General features: G+C 43.2%; 1 protein-coding gene and 1 pseudogene across 9 annotated transcripts in view; one reads left to right on the forward strand and one right to left on the reverse strand.

The window, feature by feature from the left end:
• Fhod3 (formin homology 2 domain containing 3) overlaps positions 1 to 22527 on the reverse strand; it is a 434672-nt gene that overhangs the window by 369177 nt on the left and 42968 nt on the right. For all 9 annotated transcript variants that reach the window (XM_026400010.2, XM_026400011.2, XM_026400015.2 and 6 more), the window contains exon 2: positions 11699 to 11805. In XM_026400010.2, coding sequence (XP_026255795.2) covers positions 11699 to 11805 — 107 coding nt within the window. The remainder of the gene's footprint in view (positions 1 to 11698; positions 11806 to 22527) is intronic.
• LOC113190630 (transcription initiation factor TFIID subunit 13 pseudogene) lies at positions 11955 to 12329 on the forward strand (annotated as a pseudogene).

Genomic DNA, 22527 nt, shown 5'->3' on the forward strand with positions numbered 1-22527 from the left:
TTTGGTTTACACCTCCTCCATGCTGGGCATTAGTTTTAAAAATCTTACAAATACTCAACACCTGGCCCATCTATAGAAGTCCAGTTGGAGATTCTATGAACAGATTTCTGCAAAATTTTATTCCTCAAAAAAAAAAATCTGACACCAACTTTCTTCCAACTCTTGTTATCCTATGAAAAAAATTCCATTAGGTTTTTTGAACTGAATTATTGAATTTCCTTTTGTTCGACTGCCAAGATGATGTTCTGAGGTGGGGCAGGCCCAGCAGGTATGTTTGTCTTACCTGGCCAAGAATAAAGCCCTGATGGCTTCCAATCCCAAGGAATTTCTGTAACCCACATCAGCAGTTGTAATTCAATAGTAAGCATCATGTGATCTTTGATAGATCATGAATTGGCCAAAGATAACATCTCTGAATACCCCCAAGTTCTGGAGGATTCACAAGAGGGTTCAGACAGCAATGGCAGTTCTTGCCTGCAAGCTTCCTGGCCTACCCACTGGTCAGGCCCCACAATTACATAAGCCCATTCCCTAAAATTTCTTGGGATATATGGATAGACAGCTTATTGGTATTTCTCCAGGGACCCCCAATACAAACTTTGGTACCCGCCTTCCTGGAGCTTCCACGTTGCAGAAATAAAATTGGAGAAGCTGTCACTGGACACTAGGGTAAGCACTTCAATGACCCTTATCTCCCAGAGATGGGTGTGCCAGAACCCTTTTATAACTACCACATCTTCCCAGTCACCCTTCAGTAGCAGCGGGGGGGGGGGGGGGGGAGAGAATATACAGAGTACCAGAACCCTAAAGGCAGCTCAGTGTGACCTAATGGGACTGGAATCCTCTGAGAGAAGTTATCAGCGTGGCCAATGCAGGGAAACTGCTCTAGCTCAAGTCTAGCTGCTCTTCCGAACCAGTGGCCATCCTCAACCTGAGGCCACACCCAAGGCCAACACCAACCCAGTGATAATGGAATTATCTAAAACAGATGTGCAACTCAAGGAGAATGCCTGTCAAGGCCTGTGCACAAGGGATGTGATGGCACTACCACTAAATTTCCCATCACTTCCTGGATTCTCGGAAAACATGAACTTCTCTTATGCCTATGGCCTTGGGGGAGCAAAAGGCTGATTTAACCATTTAAGGCTCCCAGAAGCCTGTGTTTCCATTCCGACCCTCTCAAGGAGGGATTTTTACAGGAAAACCAAAGGCCTTGGGATAAGAGCAAGGGTTTATATTGAGCAATGTAGAGTCAAAGGCTTGATCATTTTGGTACTAACAATGGTACTAATGACCCCAAATATTCCTCCAATCTCATAAGAAACCAATCTTTTAAGGGTAGAATTTCATGGTTAACTATCCTGCAACACCAGGGTCCCTTAGCAGTTGTCCATAGAAATTTCTTCACAGCTTCCAGAGCTGGAAGACTCCGTCAACACCCCTGCCTGGGGATAAAGAGATGAAGGGGGATTTCAACCAATCATCAGCTAGTAAAAGGACATACTGAGATTAATTTACTTAGAAGCTCAATGTCTAAGAGCCAGCTGCCATTATACTGACCTCCCAGAATAATCCAGTCTCTCCCATTAGACTGGGGGACGTGAGGGTTAAGAAAACACCAGACTCAAGCCAGCTGTGTTATCTCTGAAAGTTACTTAGGCCAAGTCTGTAAAATGGGATAATAATCCCTAGTTTCTCTGCAGGGTGAGAGAACTAGATTGGTTCATGCAAGCAGTGTGCTAGGAAAATGCCTGGCATTCAGTAGGTGCTAAACAATGTTCTTGATAAGGGTACAGGGTGGCAGTTTCCCAGCCACCTTCACCTCCCTTGTTCCATTCCTGTCCTGTTTGGCTATCTACTTCTTCATGTAAGTCTGCCTTTTCTCGTTTCTTCCACCTCCCCCATCTTTCCCTTCTCTTTTTTTTTTAAAATCACCCATTCAAGAATCCACAGCAATGACCTGTTATTGCTTCTTTCCTGCTCAATTAAAATTCCAGGGATTTAACATGAGGGTTTTCAAGGGACCCTACTGAAGCTTGTCCCTTCTGTGTAGCATTGGGCGACAGGTCTCCAAGGAAGGAGCTACCTGCTCTAATTGCAAGGAGCAATTAGATATACAGGATTCTTTGGGAAGTGCCCTGCAGTATACATCCTGTGACCTAAGCATGAAGCCCCGGCATGTGTCCAGAGGGAACCAAAGCTCCGATTCCTGGGTGCCTTCTTAGAGGCCAGTTCCACCGTCTTTTCACTATTCTCTCCTCCACCGTAATTTCTCATCCCAAAAGCTAGAACTTCTTACCATACCCAGCCCCATCTGTCACAAGCTCAGCCAGAGTCTCATCCATGAGCATTCCTTGATATCTTTGTAGCCTTTAATGAGGTATAATTAGGGACCATAAAATTGATGGCTGTACAACTATTAATGTATCAGTAGTCAGCAAGAATCTTTTTCACTGCCCAAAAAAACTTCATGCCCATCTGCCATCATTGCCTAGTGCCACACCCAGCCCCAGACACACACTAGTTTACCTCGTCTCTATACACTTGCCTTTTCTGGCCGTTTCATACAAATTACACAGCATCATTGTGTGTCCGGTTTCTTCCGCTTGGTCTGTTTTCAAGCCTCATCCATCCCATGACATGTATTCACACTTCACTTCTTATTGTCAAATAATATTCTATTGCATATGCATGTGGCACTTGGCTAGCTGGCATGCGGTAGGTGCTACACAATGTTCTTGTTAAATCCTTATCAAGGATTTGTCTCTTATCAAGACAATGTTCTTGATAAATCTGAGGGACAAGTTGTTTCCACTTTGAGTTAATATAACTAATAGTACAAATTCTTACCTAGGTAAACCAGGCACTGTGGCACACACTTGCAATCCCCGAAGCAGATGATGTCAAGTTCAAAGTCAGCCTCAGCAGTTTAGCAAGACCTAAGCAACTCAGCAAGGCCCTCTAATACTAAAGAGGGTCCAAGGATGTGGCTCGATGGTTAAGTACGTACCACTGGTGTTATCCTTAGTACCAAAAACCAAATTTTACCCAGACCAAAGAGATAAAACATTTGCCTATGTCTAGAGATAAAATGTTAAACTACATAGCCTACAATTTTAAGAAACTGTCACACCGATTCTTCCAAAGCAGCTGTACTATGTTCCCACCAGTAATGCATAAGGGGTCCAGTGTCAATACATTACTGTCATTTTGATGGTAGCAGGTGTGAAGTGACATCTCATGATTTTGATCCATCTTTCCCTAAGGACTTGCAATATCAAGCATCTTTGCTTGTTGGCCACTTGTATTTTTACTTGAAATGTCATTCAAATCCTTTGTTGCTTTAATTGGTTTATTATTAAATTGCAAAAATTCTATTCTAGATGTAAGTCCCTTATCAGATATGACTTAAAGTGAAAATTTCAGCTTCAGAATGTCAATGACATCTTTTGAGGTTAAAAAAAAACATTTTGATTAAGTCCAATTTGCATTTTCTTTTGTCCCTTGTGATCTTGGTGTCAAGTCTAAGACTATTGCCTAACCCAAGGCTATGGAGACTTTCCTAGGAATTTGATACTTAAATGTAAGAGCTAAGACCCATTTTGTTCATTTCTGTGCATGCTCTAAATCCCCCCATATCCAGACCCTCTTTCCTTACCTTCTACACCTGCCTCTCCCCCAAAAGCAGAGAAGCCCTTGTTTGACACATCCACAGCTTCCAGGCAATCCCACTGATCCCCCACCATCCTCAGCTCCCCTATGCTTTGGATTCCCCCTTCCCAAGGGCATCTTAAGTCTCCTCGACATGCCTGGTTCCTCTCGAAGCCCGACCTTCTGGTCTGGTGTACTTAACTGGTCACTCTTCGAGAACACCTCTCTCCTTGCAGAGCAGGCACTGCTGGTTACTTATCCTGTACCCATATTCCCCGTCTTATAAAGAGACCATTATTTGGGGCTGGGGTTGTGGCTTAGTGGTAAAGCACTTGCCTATATGTGTTGAGGCACTGGGTTTGAGCCTTAGCACCACATAAAAAGTAAGATAAAGGTATTGCGTCTATCGACAACTAAAAAGTATTTTAAAAACATTGTCTGGGGTGACAATGTACATCCTCCATACAGCAAGGTTCTCAGCGAGTTATTGGTGGAAATTGCCGATGGAGCTTCTGGAAAATTCTTTAAACAGGGGGAGCAGACCCAGCGAGCACCAATATTTAGACGCTAGGATGCTATCCTCAGATTAGAGGGTTATCTCAAAGTCATTCTAGAAAAAGAATGTGTGCAGGGTACACACAGCCTCAAGGATAGGTAAGGGATCTCTTCACCCTTTCCCTCTGAGGCAGGGACGACTGTCACCCAATATCCAGAGTAATGGAGAAGGTTAGCTGGACACAAGTCCACAATTCATGGTATGACCATGAACTCAAGTTTGGCCAACAGCATGTGAGAAGTCATGTCAACAGGAACGTGGATACACTCCCTTTGTTCTTTTCCCTCAAGGGGCCGAGATGAGGATGATATGGTAAGAATTAAAGCAGCCACCTCAAACCCAGAAATAGGATCTTTGTTTTGTTGATGCCATACCTGGTTTACCAATTCCAAGAATGGGTACTAGATTTGGGCTCACACACACACACAAAAAAAAAAAAAAAAAATTTAATCTTATTTTTCATGTGATGCTGAGGATCAAACCTAGGGCCTTACCCATGCTAGGCAAGCACTTGACCACTAAGCTACATCCCCAGCCCTAAACTTATTTTAGCAAGTCATAATTTAAGATTTGACTTGAGAAGTCTGTGTCCTAGTCAATACAGGCCTTCATATAATGGGTATTGGGGCGAGTAGATAGAGCACAGGGGCATTAGGCCTTCATATAATGGAATGGGAGGAGCCATATTATGATAAAGCATGAAAAACTAAAGCCAGACCCATAGGATGGCAAAGATAGATGAGCTGGAGCTCTAGGAACACCATGGAATCAACATCGTCCTTGAAATAGCCTAGTTATCCACCATTTCCTTAGAGTGGATGTTTATAGAAAAATTGCAGGGAATAGAGTGTTCCAAGATACCCTTGTGGCCACACCCTACACCACCCTGCCTGTTAACAAATGTAACTATGCAAGATGTTAGACAGGTGCACCAATTATTATTCAGTCCATAGTTTGCTTCAGGATTCAGTTTGTATTGACCAGTTCTAAGGTTTTTCACAAATATGTCTTGTAGCCAACACTAACAGTCTAGTCCTGTCACCCTAATGCCCCTGTGCTCCATCTACTCACCCCAATACCCAGCCCCCATATCCCCATCTCTGGCAACAACCGAAGCCCTTTACTGAGGCCATAGTTTTGCCTTTTACAGAAGGCCAGGTTTGTAATCAGTACAGAGTTTTCACAGACTTCACAATATATTTTTCCTCTGAATTTTCCATCTTGATAGCTCTTTTTAAATAACTGAGTAACATTGTATGTATGTACTGCAGTTTGCTCACCTACATCTTGATTGCTTCCAGGTTTGGGCAATTACCAGGAAAAGGGCTATAAACATTTATGCACAGGTTTTTGTGGTGATGCAAATCTTCAGTTCATTTGCATAACTACCTGGGAGCTTGGCCACCTACTGTTACAGTGCAAGAAACAGACTGTTTTAAAGTAACATTCGCACCAGCAGTGAGGAAATGTCCTGTTCCACGTGCTCACTAGCATTTGATGGCCTCAGTGTTTGGGGTTTCAGCCATTCTAAGACGAATGTAACGGGACTGGTTTTAACTACATGATATTGAGCATCTGTCCATATACCACCCTAATGTTTCCTTGGCGAGGAATCTTGTTTCTTTAAAAAAAAAGCTGTCCCAGGTGGTCCGGTCTTTGGTCAGCACCTATAGCAATGGTTCTCTGTCTTAGAGACTATTGCAAACAACTGAGGAGCATTAAAAACTCCGCCTTCCACACTCAGCCTCAGGCTCATAAAATTAGCACGGGGATCGTGGGCCCAGGCAGTGGCAGTTGTAAAAACCACCCCAGGTGAGTCCCACGTGCAGCCTTATTCTATTTAAGTCTTATTTGTAATTGGGTGGTTTGGTTTGTTATGGAGTTTTTAAGACTTCGTCCTTTAATATATGCTTTATGAATGCTCTCTTCCAGTCTGAAGACTATCTTTTCATATTAATATCCTTTCTTTTCCCATGGAAAAAATATACAAATGGTAGCCAGGCCCCATGGCCCATGCCTATAATCCCCAAGACTCAGGAGGATTTCAAGTTTGAGGCCAGCCTCAGCAACTGAGATCCTAAGCAACTCAGCAAGGCCCCATCTCAGAAAGGGCTGGGGACACGGGTGGCTCAGTGGTTAAGCACCCTGGGTTCTATCCCTACTCTACACAGGGTGAGCACCTGTCTGGTTTGTTGGTTACGTGCAGCTAAACTCAACTTTTTGCTGAGATATAATACTTGGTCATCCAAATATTGCCACTTGAGTAACAGCTAATCCCTTGGTCCCTACCAGCAGATCCTACTCACCTCACTCTGTTGCCTGTCCCCCAGGGATGAGGCTTCCGAAGTGTGCAGCACCCTCCCTCCAAGGTATCTCTCCCAGCTTCTCTGGTCCTTGATCCCTCTCACCTGTGTCCCAGGCCAAGCTCTCACGGACCAGCTCAACTTCATCTAGCTTATCACAACCTCGAGTTAAATGTATAAATACACCCCCCTCCCCAAACTGCCAGCGAGAACTCCACCACTTCCCCCCTTCCACACACACTCCATGTCATGGGCCCATTTGTCCTCTTCACACAAGCTGGTACCAAGCCTCCTAAATCACAGCGTCCGTCACCTCCCCTGACTCATCCAGGCTCACAATTCTCAGCCACCAGGTTTAGGTCACTCCCTTCTTGTCCCTACAGTGGGCCTCACCTGACCAACCCCTGCTCCAAATCCTTTCCACCCACCCCGCTCATCAGACTGGTTCTGAGAAAGCTCCTATTATTCAGGTAAGTTGTCTTCTGCAGACTCCAGTCCACATCCTGTAGCCCAGCTCAGGCCCCCACACTTACCAGCTGTCTTCCTCCTCCTGTCCTGCAGACTAGCATGGCGAGGTACTGGCCAGCCGCTCTGAGCCCATTACGCAGTCAGCATAGAAGCACCTCTACTCCTTCCGGCGTCCTGCAGCCCGTTTGAGAACGCTGACTCCCTTATATAGTGGTTCTCACCTGAGGCTGCACGTGGGACTCACCTGGGGTGGCTTTTAAAACTGCCACAGCCTGGGCCCACGCTCCCCGTGCTAATTTTATGAGCCCGAGGCTGAGCGTGGAAGGCGGAGTTTTTAATGCTCCTCAGTTGTTTGCAATATTCTCCAAGACTGAGAACCACTGCTATAGGTCCTGACCAAACATCGGACCACCTGGGACAGCTTTTTTCAAAAACAAGATTCTGAGGCCCCTTTCCAAACCTCCTGAAGCCCAGAAACTGGAGATTAGTATTTCTAAGCAGTTTCTTCCAGAGTCTTCAGGGGCAGCTGGCCTAACTCTAGCACTGAACTCACCCCAACAGTCCCCAGTCCTCTGAAGGGCCAGCTTCTCCCCCAGCGCAATGGGGCAGGTGTGGGTGGTCTGTACTTTGAGCTGTGCTGTGCACGGGAGTGAGTGCAGCAGACCCCTCGTGCCCCTCACCACTGATTCCACAAGTTCCTCAGCTGCAGGCCTGCTCTCAGCTGAAGCTAACTGTCTGAAGAAGCAAGGGGAGTTCTTCATTTCTTCCTTCCACAACCTCCATTTCAATGTAAAATCTGTTCCCAAATTTTTACTATATTTGTGCCAATGGCTACGATTTTTGAATGTGTGGGTTGAGTGCCAGGAACCAACTTAACGTCTTAGGTACATCATCACATTTTACCTCAAAACAACTCAAGGAGTCAGTATCATGATAATATTATAGGGAAACTGAGGTTCAGAGAGGCGCAGTTGTACCCCCATGGTCACCCAGCCATGAGACTAAACACAAAGCCCATATCCCTAACCACTGTGCAACCCCCAACAGGGGTGCCAGAGACCCTGCAGAAGACCCTGCTCACACAGAGAGGGAAATGGAGTTGGGAAATACTGTCCTTTTTGTATAATTTTATAAATGTCCCCATTTTGTAAACTATCAGAAGCTTAAAGTGGCTTGCACAAGGTCACACAGTAGTGGGGTCAGGAATAACCTAGAGGCTTCGAGGCTTCTGTTTCCACTACATCATGTTTTCCTTGCTAATTTCCCCTGGCCTTGGAAAGCAATGGACAGACCTTGCTGCCCTTTTTTTTTTTTTTTTTTTTTTTTGCCTAATAATTGCTTTGTCCTTCCACTTTTGAAGGTTTTTCTCCTCTTCTTTGATAGCCTGAGTGATAACTCTAAACAACAGATAAGTTAATTTTTAGTCTTGGCACAAACGAGCATTATAGTGGACAAGAACAAAGAAACGAAGCCCTCCAGCAAAGAAACTCAACTCAGAGCACACCACATGAAAAATGCCACAGTTTCCATCCATATTCATCAGATGGGCACAATAATTATCAGAGATTTTCCTATCATTTACACAAAGAAATCAAGGGCCAAAATAATACCTCCCTGTGCCACTTTCATACCTTAAAAGGCCAAATCTTAATCAGGGAATAATTTTATTTTAACTCCTAATGATGGGATAAGTGAGTTCTCAGCCACAGATTAGGCCAAACGTCACACATCTGGGAGAGGATCTAATAAGGACCCTCAGTGCAAGTGACACAGCAAATAACTCAGAGACCCTGCTTACCCATGTGAGCGGGGCTCAGTCTGCCACAGCTTGCTGGCCAGTGCCCAGAGACTTGCTATGTGCTTCCCGTGCTCGGTGGTGGTAAATAACCTGGGGATAACAGGTAACGTGGCAGGTTTTCTGCAACCTGGACTAGGAACAGGCAGGGGCCCCCACCAGGAGATCAAAGGAGGTAGCTCCCTCACACTTTCTCAGACCATAAGGGGATGTCATCTTGGGTGTGTTCCAAAGGACAAGGGGTGGGTCACTATAAATGAAGACCTTTTCAAAGATATAAAACCTCCCTCTGGGGTGAGTTTGAGACACATGTGTCCAAAATGTAGCTACCCACCAGCTCTTGGGCCAACTTCCCCTGTTTGCAGTTCCCCATGTCTTGAGTCCCTCCTGTTCTTCATGCTGTAATTCATTTTCTCAGCATCTCTCCTTATTAGAGTGCAAAGATGGCATCTAGGCTCTACCTGTTTGTTGGACCCATGGCCAGGTGAGGATTCAGAAGGGAACAAAAATGAGAAAGCAGGCATCATGATCCCTGGCGAGCTGGCCCCAGGATCCCCTGGCTCTTTGGGAGCCGCTGTGGAAGAACACCCAACAATTGGATGCTGGTGTCACCAGTTGGAGCTGCAGTGTCAGTGACGGAGGATGGTGGCAAAGGTGTCTTCCCGGGAGCCGCTCTGCAGTCTGGCTGCATGTTGTTCTCACTGGAAGCAGTACTGAAGATCAGAACAGATGTCCTTGTGTAAACCGGACACCCATCGCCAAAGGTGCAATGTACATGCTGAGTAGACCCCGAAGGGCTGGTGCCCAGAAGCCCCTGGGGTAGCAGAGGACTATAGACCTGAGAATTGGGCACACCTGTGTTCAGATATGGCTCACCACCTCCTGGCTCTACCACTCTGGACATGTAATTAAACTCCTGACCTTCAGGTGTTTGAGAGGGAAAAAATAGATACAAATACAATTACATGACTCTTATGAAAATGAACTATCAAACAAAGACAGTGTAAATAGGTGTCTAGAACAGTGCTTGGCATAAATGTGACTTTAGCATGCTCCATAAATGTTAGTTCCTTCTTCACCCTTTATTCTTATACTGTTATCTGATACATCAACACTTTCCCCCCTGAGCTGCCATCTCTAAATTATTTAAGTTTTGGTAAGAAAAAGAAACAAAATCAAACAGGGTAAGATCTTCAAGCATAACACCACTTTAAACATTTTTCAAGTTGACAATGATCTACTCATAACACTCCTGGGGTCTGTTTGATCAGTGAGCCATGAAGTCATCCAATTAGACTGTCATCCAGCCTGCACCCTGACATCTTACATAAACGAATGTCATGGCCAGATCCTTGTTAAAAAATATCATAATGGAATTTCCCTGCATCTATCAGTCTATAATGTTAATTTTTAAAATGATGGAGAGTAGACTCTGGTGTGACTAGGGAGGCCAGAAAGGTTCTTTAAGGGACACCCGTCTTTCCAGAGTGTGGTGGATGGGCCTCTGGTGGTTCCCAGCATCCACTACTGTTAGGGCCCTCACACAGGGAGCATGAAGGGTGTTCTCAGGATCCTTGCTAGATCCTGTCAAGGCTCTTGGTCTCCTTGGTGCTCATGGCCATGCCACTCAGCAATCAATTCAAGGACTGTTCCATTCACCTGACCACAAATATCCCCTAAATGCCTGTAATGTGCTAGATGCTAGAGATTCAGAAGGAACAGTTGTGACATCATGGAGTTTCAGTGGGAGAGAGGAACAATTAGAAGAAGAATGACCACGGTTGTGAAAAGTATTAAAATGGGAAACCCATGAGGCCACCAGCTCACTCCTGAGTCAGAGAGCTACATGAAATTAACACTAAGAAGTTTCCAATTCTTTGAGCTATTTTCCCCACTCTTTGAGCTATTTATGAAAAATCAATACTCTCAGACAGTTGTTACCTGACTGTATTTTTAAATTGGGTAAGGTAGCTTCAAATGACTTTGGGGGGTCTCTGAATATCAGATTAAGACAGCTGAGCATTATTTAGGGAGCCTCTGAAGGTCTCTAAGGAAAGCGATAAAATCAGAGATACACTTGGTTGAAGATGGATGGGAATGTGGAAAGGGAGGCAGGGCCCCATCAAAAGGTGACTTCAGTAACCAAATGGCTGACTCCGTGTGCACATCCAACAGAGATTTCACTTTCTGTACAAACCTCTGGTTTGTTATGTCAGTATTGCTTCACTCAGTATTAAGCAAATGTAACTTGATGTTCATGAACATAATTAATAATTATTTTCTCCACTGTAATGAGTTGAAATATGATAACAGCATATAAAATCATCTATGAGGGCATCTGCCAAGAAAATGAAATATCCAACAGATGATTGTAAACAATGTTTAAAACAGTTATCAATCCACTAAAATCTGAAAGATATTGATGGGTTTTTGTTGTTGTTGTTGTTGTTGTTTCTTAGTCCTGGGGATTGAACCCAAGGGCACTTAACCACTGAGCCATATCCCAAGCTCTTCATATTTTTTATTTTGAGATATTGTCTCACTAAGTTGCTTACAGCCTAGCTAAGTTACTGAGGCTAGCTTTGAACTTGTGATCCTTCTGGCTCAGCCTCCAAAGCTACTGGAATTACAGGCATAAGATGTTCATTTAATCGTGATATTTAAATAGAAAAATAACTTAGAAGGTAAGTACCATGTGTTTGATTAAAATACCAGAAATTTTCCTAGGGTGGGCTATCCCTGAGTTGCTTTATCAGGAAAAGCTCCTCAAAATGGAAAAGGGTCTGCTGTCACCACTGAGTCACCTGCAGGACCCTTTTGAATGGGTCAAAGTTACTGTGATTTCTCCAAAGTATTTTAAGCCACCAACGCACCACATATTCTGGTAAGTGGGGAACAGTGGGCAGGAACAACAGTTGCTCTTACCCAGCGTCATCCTGGAAGCCTTCCAACTCATCCCGCTGCTCTGCCAGTGTGGCCTCCAGATCCAGGTAAGTGCCATTGTGGGACAGCTGCAGAGTACAGTCATCCAGCTGTAAGAGAAAGAGCATGTTAAGCCCGGTCTGCTGTTGGAGTGGGGGCATCCTATGCAGAAGTCACACTAACCTTCAAAAGCAAGCATCATGGGTAAAACCAGCCAGCAGCTAGCCAGCGAGGCGCTGTGGGCTGGCGGGCTAGTGGGATGGCAGATGAGGAAGAAGACCCAACCTTTGAGGAGGAAAATGAAGAAATTGGAGGAGGTGCAGAAGGTGGACAAGGTAAAAGAAAGAGACTTTTTTCTAAAGAATTACAACGTATGATGTATGGGTTTGGGGATGACCAGAATCCTTACACTGAGTCAGTGGATATTCTTGAAGACCTTGTCATAGAGTTCATCCCTGAAATGACTCACAAGTCAATGTCAATTGGAAGACAAGGTGGAGTACAAGTTGAAGATACCATCTTCTTGATTCAAAAGGAGCCAAGGAAGTTTGCTAGGGTTAAAGACTTGCTTACCATGAATGAAGAATTGAAACGAGCTAGAAAAGCATTTGATGAAGCAAACTACAGATCTTGATAATTTTTGTACTTCATGAAATTTCATTATCTTCTATGGAAATCATATATAATAATTGTGTATTTTGTACAATAATGTATTAATATCTAGGCATGTAAATGAAAGATGGAAAAACAAAGTTTCAGCCCTTATTTTCATGTCATTAATTTTAGAGTGATCCTTGAGCCTTTAATTGCCTGGCTTTACGTGACTATACTTGACTTACTGAGTTTTAATGACTACATGTAAGTTAAAGTACCTTACAAATTATGCAGTTCCTTCTGACTTTTGACTATCTAAAGGATGAAGGAGTATTTATGTGTTAGGTATACTTGTGCCATTATAAGCTATACTATAGCTGTTTAATAGGTGAAATCTAAATGTCATTTTGACTATGACAGCTGAGACATATGCCTTACATATTCTGAAGTTTTTAGACAACAGTGGTCTGAGATGTTATTAAAGATAGTGAACTGGTTTTTCTTTTAAGGAGATGATATTGAAGCTACAAGTTTTGTAAGAATGTTTATGTGTCTTAAAAGATAATTTGTTTTAATATTTTCTAAAGAGTGATTTTTTATTTTTATTTTTTTAGAAACTTAAAGTTTCATGTTGATGCTTCCATGTTGAAAGATTTTTTTTATTATTTTAAAATGTAAAACCTACTTAGGTTACTTTTTTAAGTTTTAGAACTCATTTTCCTGATCATCTACTTTCAGTAGCAGGAATGGAAATGTTTAATGAGCTAAGGAAGGATAAGCATTTGGGGTAGTGTTTTTTTAACATATTTGTAAGTACTTGTGGAAATGTGTAGTTGACTAAAACCATAGGTAGCTACAAAAACCACTTTTGTAGTTCAGAGGATACTGGTTTTGTGTGAATTTAGCTTATTGCATTGAATTATTGCCCTTAGCTTAAAATAAGGATTAAAATTGCATTTAAAGAGAAAAAAATAAATAAAAAATAAAAGCAAGCATCGTGATGAACTCTACAGCCTAACTAGAAGAGGTAACACACCAGTGCAAATAGATCAGGAGCAAACCAGGTACCAAGTGGACAGACAAGGCTATTAAAGGACTGGCATTGACAGGTCCAAAAGACAGACAGGGCAGGAGAAATAGCCCTCTGGGCACTAGGCATCTGCCACTCTCCATTCAGAGGGTACAGAGGAAGCCATGGATTTGCTCAGTAGGGACCAAAATTATGATGCTGGTGTAACCATGGATTAAGAGTCACCAAGTTTAAAAGGCAGATTTGGTGTGGAATACATGCTGTTTCTTTTGACTCGGTGAGAGGCCTACTTATTTAAATTCTATGGTCACACCTGGCACACTACAAATAATAGTTGTCAAATAAACATTTTTGCAGTTGAACTCAAAGAGACCAGTTCTATCCGTATGGCAACATATCCAAAGTACAACACACACAAGAGGAAATTAGGTCTCTTTGTCACTAGTCTCTTTTTTTAAAATTTAACCGACTAACATTAATTATCTTCCAGGAACTCTTTTGAATACATAGGCACAGTAAATCATTTGATTCTCACAAGAACTCTTTGTTCTATTGTTAAACCCATTTTATAGATAAGGAAACTTGGGTCTAGAGAGATATTAAGTTGCTCACTCAGGGTCACAATCTGGTAAGTGGTAGAGCTGGGATTTAAATACTAGCAGTCTGGTCAAGGTCATGCACTGAGCCACTGTACTCTACATCTTCTCTATGGATCAAGACCCTCAAGGGACTTGAAAAATCATCACACTCCAACATGCAGCTGTGTCATTGGGCATTCTGATGTGACCAAGGCAAGGCCACATGTTTACCAACCCCATTCTCTTTTCTTCTTGGGCACAAATGCTACATGTCCAAGCCTTATAGTTGAGCTCTGGTCACAGACGAAGTACAAACAATAGAATGTGGGTGAAAGTGAAGAAAGTCCCCAAGAAGCCTAGCCATAACACCCCTGCACCTTTCTACTCTTGCCTGTAGCCAGACACCGAGGAAAAAGAGGAAGACACCAAACCCCAGAAAACGAAAGAGCCCCAGATGAATGGAGCTTGTGTTCCTGCATCAGTGCATGGAAGAGAGGAGCTGCCCAGCTTCCAATGACCCATCCTGGGTTGTGACTAGATCAAGAAATAAACCTTTGCTGTGATAAGTTATTAAGAATATCAGGTTGTTGCTGGATGCAGTGGTGCACAACTGTAATCCCATCTACTCCAGTGACTGAGGCAGGAAGATCACAAGTTCAAGGCTAATATTGGCAACTTGGTGAGATGTTGTCTCCAAATAAAATAAAAAGGGCTGGGAACGTATCTCAGTGGTGGAGCAGCCCTGGGTTCAATTCCAAGTATTAGAAAAAGGGATTTTGTTACATTTAGAATGATTACACTTCAAAATATAGAAAAATCATTTTAACAAAGAAGAATGAGATTAACATTATGAAGAAATCCAAACGTATAACTTCACCTTTGGTTTCTTAGGTTTTAAGAGTGGCTTTTGTTATTCATCTAGTTGGTGAGTTAAAACTCTCAGCCAAAATGACAGGAGATTGGGGAAAAGGGAAGACAAATATGTGAGTGCTTTAAAACATCTAGATATATGCCTCTAAGCCACTCTAAGTGAGATTTCAAACAAGGAATTAGTCTCTTATGATGGGAAAGCTTTGCTCAATACCCTCAACATGTAAAATCTAGACTGTCAGCTTATTCAGAACTGGCATCTGTAACAATTCTTGCTAGAGACCCCACACTTCCTTAATGCTGACATCACTCAACAGAATGAAAGGAATTTGTTCTTTAGTATTTGTGAGAAATACCTAGTTAAATCATTTGAAGGTTATTTAATCACTTGTCTTATTTCTCTAATAACAAACTAAAGGCATATGGGTGTATTTCAGCCTTCCTGAGTGGCACTTCATCGATGTACCATCTGATTTATGAAGGCACTTAAATACAGAAATCAAAATGGCAAACTCCATTTATGGTGGTGTCAGAGGTGTAGCCAGGGTTTGGGGAAAAGACACAGGGGAACTGGGTGCAGTGTCACACACCTGTAACCCCAGGGATTTGGGAGGCTGACACAGGAGGATCACAAGTATGATGCCAGCCTCAGTCACATAGCAAGACCCTCAGCAACTCAGTGAGATCTGTCTCGAAATAAAAAAATAAAAAGGAGCCTGCACAGTGGTACCCGCCTGTAATCCCAGCAGCTCAGGAAGCTGAGGCAGGAGGATTTCGAGTTCAAAGCCAGCCTCAGCAACTTAGTATAACCTGAGCAACTCAGTGGGACCCTGTCTCTAAATAAAATACAAAAAGGGCTGGGGATGTGGTTCAGAGGTTAAGTGCCCCTGGTTCAATCTCAAGTACCAAAAAATACAAAAATAAAATTTTTTAAAAAATGAAAAGGACTGGGGGGTGATAAAGTGCCCATAGATTAGATCCCCAGTAACAACAACAGCAACAACAACAAAAAAAAAAGACAGAAGAGAGTGCCCTCCCTGGTCTATGGCAGCAGCCAACAGGAAGTCTCCCGCAGAAGACACCCCTTTAGCCAAGGGTCACCAGTGAACTGAAGTAAGAATTTATCATCCCTGGGTGGAAAATTCCATTTGGAACTGGACTTTTGTTAACACACACAACCGTTAGTATAGTTGTAGTCATTGGAAACTTGTTCTTTCTTTTAACTTCGACAGCTAGTATTAACTAATAAAGCTTACTTAGTTCTGTTGGCAGTGTCAACACTTTTACTTATGCTTAATCCCACATAGAATCAGCAGCCTAGCAGATGGCATAATGAAAGCCCTTTAAGCCATAACAATTTCTTTTGCCTCCACCCCTGGAAACATCTGAGTCCAGAGAAAGGAGCTTTTGGGTCAAGAGTTTTTGCTTCTCCTCAAAGGGTCTGAGTCATGCTGAAGTCATGGTCCACACTCAGCCTAGGGAGAGAACCAAGAAAAAGAAGAAGTGCTACCCTGGAGCAGAAAGCGTGCATGGACGTGGCTTAATGCTCCCACCAGTCTGTTTCAAATACCAACAGGGGTCACTGATACACAAAAACTCACCAATACAGTCTTTCTCCCACAACTATGTGAGAAGTACCCTCCCTCAGGAGCAGAGATTAGCAGTCAGATGATTAGAAAGTGATGTGTCTTGAATACTTACTGCCTTCAATTTTAAATCTTTTTATTCAATTATAAGTTTCTATTACTCAATTTTTTTAATAATAACTGTGTTTAACAATTGACTCATAAAACTCCTGAGACTTTTAACAGTCAGTGCTCAGAAGGTACTCGGGCCAGGGCCAGGGCATATTTCTCATATCCCTCCCTGTTACTCAGTGGAGACAAGGGCTAAGGCTCCTTAGCTTAGGATTTCAGTCCCCTCCACTCCCACCTAACCCCTGTACCCATAGCCTCAGCTGGGCCATAAGCAGGGGTGCACTGATGGCCACAGATATAGTCCTGTCCTTAATGGCATTGCGGGCTATTTAGCATATCATCTCCATCCTGCACTCTCTGATTTTATTCCCATCAACCAAAAGTGACCACGCTTAGCCCAACTGCCCATTCTCACCATTCCTCTCCTCACATTCTGGACATCATTAACCACCACCACAGCCCTGTTCTGACCCAATTATGTGCCAGACACAGGCAGGGTACCCAGGAACACAGAAACACTTCCTTCCCTCAAAAAGACGGATTCACTGAATAAGTATGACATACAAATAAAACACAGAATTAAGTAAAATGCCATCTAAATCAACTGTCCAAATGTATGGCTGTTCTTCCTCAATTGTATTCCTGTCACTATAATTATGAGAGACCCAAATATCTTCCATACAACTGCCCAAGTCCCCCTTCCAGGAGGAAAACCGCCATTACTTCCTGAGCCAGAAGTCACCATCCCAATCCCATAATTAATGGGTGGGCACGTCCTTCCCCATTTGTGCTAGTGAGTCCCTCAAATGAAAAAGAAAAGATGACTATGTGTGTCTGAGTTCCCCAGGAAGCACATGAGGGGAAGGGGAAAAACAAATCAGACATCAGCTGCCCTTAGAGAAATGAGACACAAGTGCCCAAAGGGGATCCTAACAGCACAGGTGCACTGTGAATATGCCAAACAAGTCAGCACACACTGCCCAAGCCATTCCACAACGCAGGCCCTGCCTTAGTCTTGCACCCAGACATGTGAAATTAATATTTAAACCATCACATGAGCCAAGGAACAAGAATAAAGGGTTTTTCCGATGGACTGACACACTGAAAGGGTAAAATCCCCTAGATATTTGGGAGATGACAAGGGTCAGCTTCAGGTATCATTTTAATAAACAAATTGATAAGTACCCTAAAGGAAATTCTTCAATCTTGTTAGTGATAGCTAATGTTATAAACTTCCAAAACAATGGGCAGCGACTGGGGTTAATTCCAATCACATTATTATAAAGATTTAGGCAGAAATATCCAAATTTCCCTACACAGTGAAGGACTCCAACACCTCCCTGCCAGCCCAATCCCTGACCTCAATTCCTGCTTACAGGGAGCAACCTGATCCCTTCCCTTGGCCTCTCATGTCAAATATCTTCCCGGATGACTTAAGGGCCCTGGAATTTCCTGACTCCAACAATTTTCATGTCAACCCTGATCCCCTGGCAGCATGTCCCCTGCACTCCTTTCTTGGCTGTAGGTTTGGTGGCCAGGACATTGTCGGGCACTTCAGGACATAAGACAAAGCAGAGAGCCATGTGGGAAGATAGCATTACAGGGCTATTATAGAAGGGTGGCGATTAGGGAATTTAGGGGTAGTGACAGTGGCGCAGCAGGGAGACTTCAGATCAGGTTGCGGGCTGTCAACCTATGGCCAGGATTCTGGCAGGGGGTGGGCTGCTCGGGAGGGAGTCAGTCCCAGATCCACAATAAGGTCCTTCCAGATAGGCTGCATTCTGTGCCACTCCCCCAGGGTCAAAACACACCATATAAATGGACCCTCATTCTCTAGAGACAGAGAAAGAGCCCCCTGCTCCTTAGAGAGAGGCTATACAAAGTCCCTCTGGGGTTCTTTTGACTGTTCCTACAAAGAGAGTGCGCTCAAAAAAGCAGGCTGGCTCACCATCCCAGAAAAACCCCAAACATCTAAAACAAGGCTGATGTCACGTCTCGATTTATATATTCTTTCCCTTCCTTAAGCCAGTGAAGTGGAGTGTTACTGGGGCAGTTTAATGATTATCTGGGTTCTGGCAGCAGGTCTAACAGTGATCCTAGTCTAGGCAATAAAATTTCTGTGTAACCCCTAAATAGATTTTTATAGAACCACTCTATAAATAAACATGAAGGTTACCCTTTTTTATTTATTTTTTATTTTTTGTAATGGTAGGTGGACAGAACGCCTTTATTTTGTTTATTTTTATGTGATGCTAAGGATAGAGTGTCTCATATGTACTAGGCAAGCACTCTGCCACTGAGCGACAGCCCCAGTCCCTGAAGGTTACCCTTTAAAGTAATGTTGGCAGTAATTCAGAAGTAGAAAAATAGATGCCAATTTTAAAAAGAAAGACTAGGTCTAAAGAAAAGCACAAATCAACGTCACTTGCCAGTGTCATTTGATTCATCCCCCCATCCCTGCATCCACACCCTTCCCAGTGATTTTGCAACTTGACAGGCAGATTCTTCCTCCGCTCCTGCAGTCTGGGCTGGCCTAGGTCCTGCTTTGCCCAGTAGATTGGTAGTAAACATGACAAAGCAGGTGTGTGCAGGGCACTTGCTCACTGGGGTTGCCCTCTCTGGTTGCTCTTGAAACTCTACCAATTGAGGGAAGCCAACCTGGATCTTCAAGCCTATAGAGGACCCACCAGCTGATAACAGAGACAGGAGGAAGCCCAGCAGAAATCAAACTAGCCTAAACCAAATGCCCCAGAGACCCACAGGCTTATAAGACACTCCACGATTGTTACTTTAAGTCAGTCACCTCTTTCCTGTGAGTTGTCATTACAGCTGAAGGCAGATGGGCAAGGCAACTTTTACCTTTGGAGTGCTCAGTATCTGGATGGGTGGTAGGTGACAGACTGGCCTCCATAAGTTGCCAGCCAGTTCAAGGCAAGGATGGGCAGCACATGCCCAGCCCTGAGATGCCAAGGAGCACACACATTTAGCTAAGACTCTCCCAAAGCCCAAATTCCCTGCTGGAGGCAGAGGATAGCAGCAAACACTGAGTAAAAGCAAGAAGGGGAAAGCCAAATAGGAAATGAAAGAACAGTGAGCTGAGATCCCCTTCTAGTGTGAGGAGGCAGCAGGAAGAGAAATCAAGTGGACTGAGGCTCCAAGACCCCAGAACATGTTCCACCTTCTCCACTTGCAAACTGCAAATTGAAAAGTAGAATTGTTAAGAATTTCAAGCAACTGCAAGTCCAGGCCTTTCATACTGCACTGGTCCCATGCCCACAAATCAGCCCACTCGTGGCTCAGAAATGAAGCGTTGCTGTGAGCCCTGGCTCTCTCCAAAAATAAGCTTACTGTCAGCCCCCTGAGCATCCCAACTCAAACTCATCCCAGTCGAAGAGTGGCACCAAAGCAGTCAACATGTTTCAGTTGGTCACCTGCAGAATAGCTATGTCCGTTTCCTCCCTCAAATGGTACTTCTGCTGCTAGGCGCCATGAAGCTTGTGGCTTTCCTAAATTTTGTGGTTCCTTCTAAACACAAGAGACACAAGAAACTAGACTTAGACAATAAACAAAAGGAGTTAAGAAAGAGAGCTTTCCAGCAGGCAGAATCACGTGTCCCTTTTGCAATTCTTAATAAAACCAACACAACACACGTTTGATCATTTAGGCTTTTATGGGCAATGGCTCCCTATAATAACCACTGCAGAGGGACAAGTTGGAAGACTCACACACTGTCCTAAAATGGACAGTAAGGACATGTTATTCATTTCAATATCCTTCAGAATATGCATACCTCTCATGTCTATTCATTAGTATGTGCAGTTGGCCCTCCATAGCCACGGGTTCCACATACACAAATTAAAAAATTGTGAAGTAAAAATAATCAGAAAAAAATTACATCTGTACTGAACATGTTGGACTTTTTTCTTGTCATTATTCCCTAAAAAAATACAGTATAAGAATTTGCACAGCATTTACATTGTATTAGGCATTATTGGCAACTTAGAAATAACAAACTATACAGGAGGATGGTTGTAGGGTACATGAAAATACTATGCCATTTTATTTAAGGAACTTGAACATCCACAGATCTGGGTTTCCACAGAGGTCTTGAAACCAATCCCCCGTGGATTCCAAGGAGTAACAATATGATGCATTTCATCATTTAAAAATATTAGTTTCCTACAGAGATGTAACTAAGTTTAGAAATACAAGCAACCCTGGTCAGTTTTCTTAAAGAGAAAGGCCAAAAGACTGATTTACATGATATCAGAAGAAAATAGGTCCTGTCAACTAACCTCAACAATCCCACTGCCCTTCTACAATCCTAGAGACCCATTTAGGCTCTTCAGAATAAATATCACACAGGGACTTTAATAAATGTTTTAGGACAAATTATAAGGACACTTATACTTATCCAACACATACAGGTGATTAAATAATGTGAGTACATATTCTTTGAAAGTGGTTGGATTTTACTTCTTCAGAAACCTTTGATAAGTTATGCTATTTGTGACCACCAACCTAAGTAAGACTAGCAATGTCCTGAAATTGATTTAGGTAGTTTCCAGACCATAACCCTGAACATGGACAGCTCACCAATCAACAGCACGAGCTTCTGCCAAGTTCTGCAGAAACACAAAGGCAAGTGTCTCTCATTAAGAGCTTAAATTTAGAGTGACACCTGGTAAGTAGGTAAATATCTTAATTATTTTGAATGCTTTCATATCAAATATACAAATAACCAAAAATACATTTTTTATTTGAAAAAGCTAGAACATATTTATGTCTATAGGTACCTTTTCTCATTTTCTGTATCACATTATTCAAGTGAAAAATAGTACCAACACTGTTTCAGGATTATGATTGTCCATTATTCTTCATCTATTCACTTATTTAGGTTAATAGTCCCTTCCTAAGTTCTGTGCTAGGCTGTGACTGTGAGCAAGACAGGCCAGGTCTCAGGGAGCTCCCAGGACTATGGACAGGAGGATCACCCAGCAGCTAGTTGGAGTTCAGGAAATTGAGAAGCACAGCAAGTCAGTCACCTTTGTGGTTTTGGTTCTTGTTTTCATCCTGGGTACTGAAACACAGTGATGCAAAAGCCTTGCCACAGGAGTCTGAGTAGTCAAGGCACCAAATGAATGCAAGCCAAGGGCTCTCAGGAGGCTCCTGGCCACAGCTGAGCTTAGACTTGACTCAAGAGCTATAAGCGGATGTGTGCAGGACCAGCTCTGTGGCATGCAGATGAAAATGTAGAGATAAATGTAGTCACCATTGCTGGAATCAGTCAACTTGAAGGTGGCTTGGAAAACAGTAGAAGTGATGGAAATGGAGAGAAGGTGAGGGAGAAGGGGGATAGAAGGCAAAAGGGGAAGGAAGAAGGAAAAATCAGAGGCCTGTGGAGTGAGGGGATGTGGAAGGATCCACCAGAGACCCAAAATACTGAGTTTCTTGCTGAAGCAAATTAATAAGTGCTGGTACCATTTATCAACACGGCAAACACTAAACAAAAAGCTATTTGGGCTGGGTAGAGTGGCATACGCCTATAATCCCAGAGACTCAGGAGGCTGAGGCAGGAGGATCACAAATTCAAGGACAGCCTCAGCAACTTAGTGAGACCCTGTCTCAAAATGAAACATTAAAAGAGTTGGGGATGTGACTCAGTGGTTAAGCACCCCTGGGTTCAATCACTAGTACAATTTAAAAAAAAAAAAAAAAAAAAAAAAGCTATTTGGTGTCAGGAAGATGGGATAAATTGGGAGTTTTGTTTTTGATATGTTGTATCTAAAACAAGTGGAGCTGTTTCAGGGTTTGAGTGTGAATAAAAATGTGATGGCTGTGCTGGGAATGATGGCACATACCTGGAATCACAATGGCTCAGGAGGCAGAGGCAGGAGGCAGGAGGATCGCAAGTTCAAAGCCAGCCTCAGCAAAAGTGAGGTGGTAAGCGACTCAGTGGGACCCTGTCTCTAAATAAAATTCAAAATAGGGCTGGGGGTGTGGCTCAGTGGTTGAGTGCCCCTGAGTTCAATTCCCGGTACCAAAAAACAAAAACATGTTGCA

The sequence above is a fragment of the Urocitellus parryii genome, chromosome 13 (assembly GCF_045843805.1).
Source record: "Urocitellus parryii isolate mUroPar1 chromosome 13, mUroPar1.hap1, whole genome shotgun sequence".
In the NCBI taxonomy this organism is placed as follows: Eukaryota; Metazoa; Chordata; class Mammalia; order Rodentia; family Sciuridae; genus Urocitellus; species Urocitellus parryii.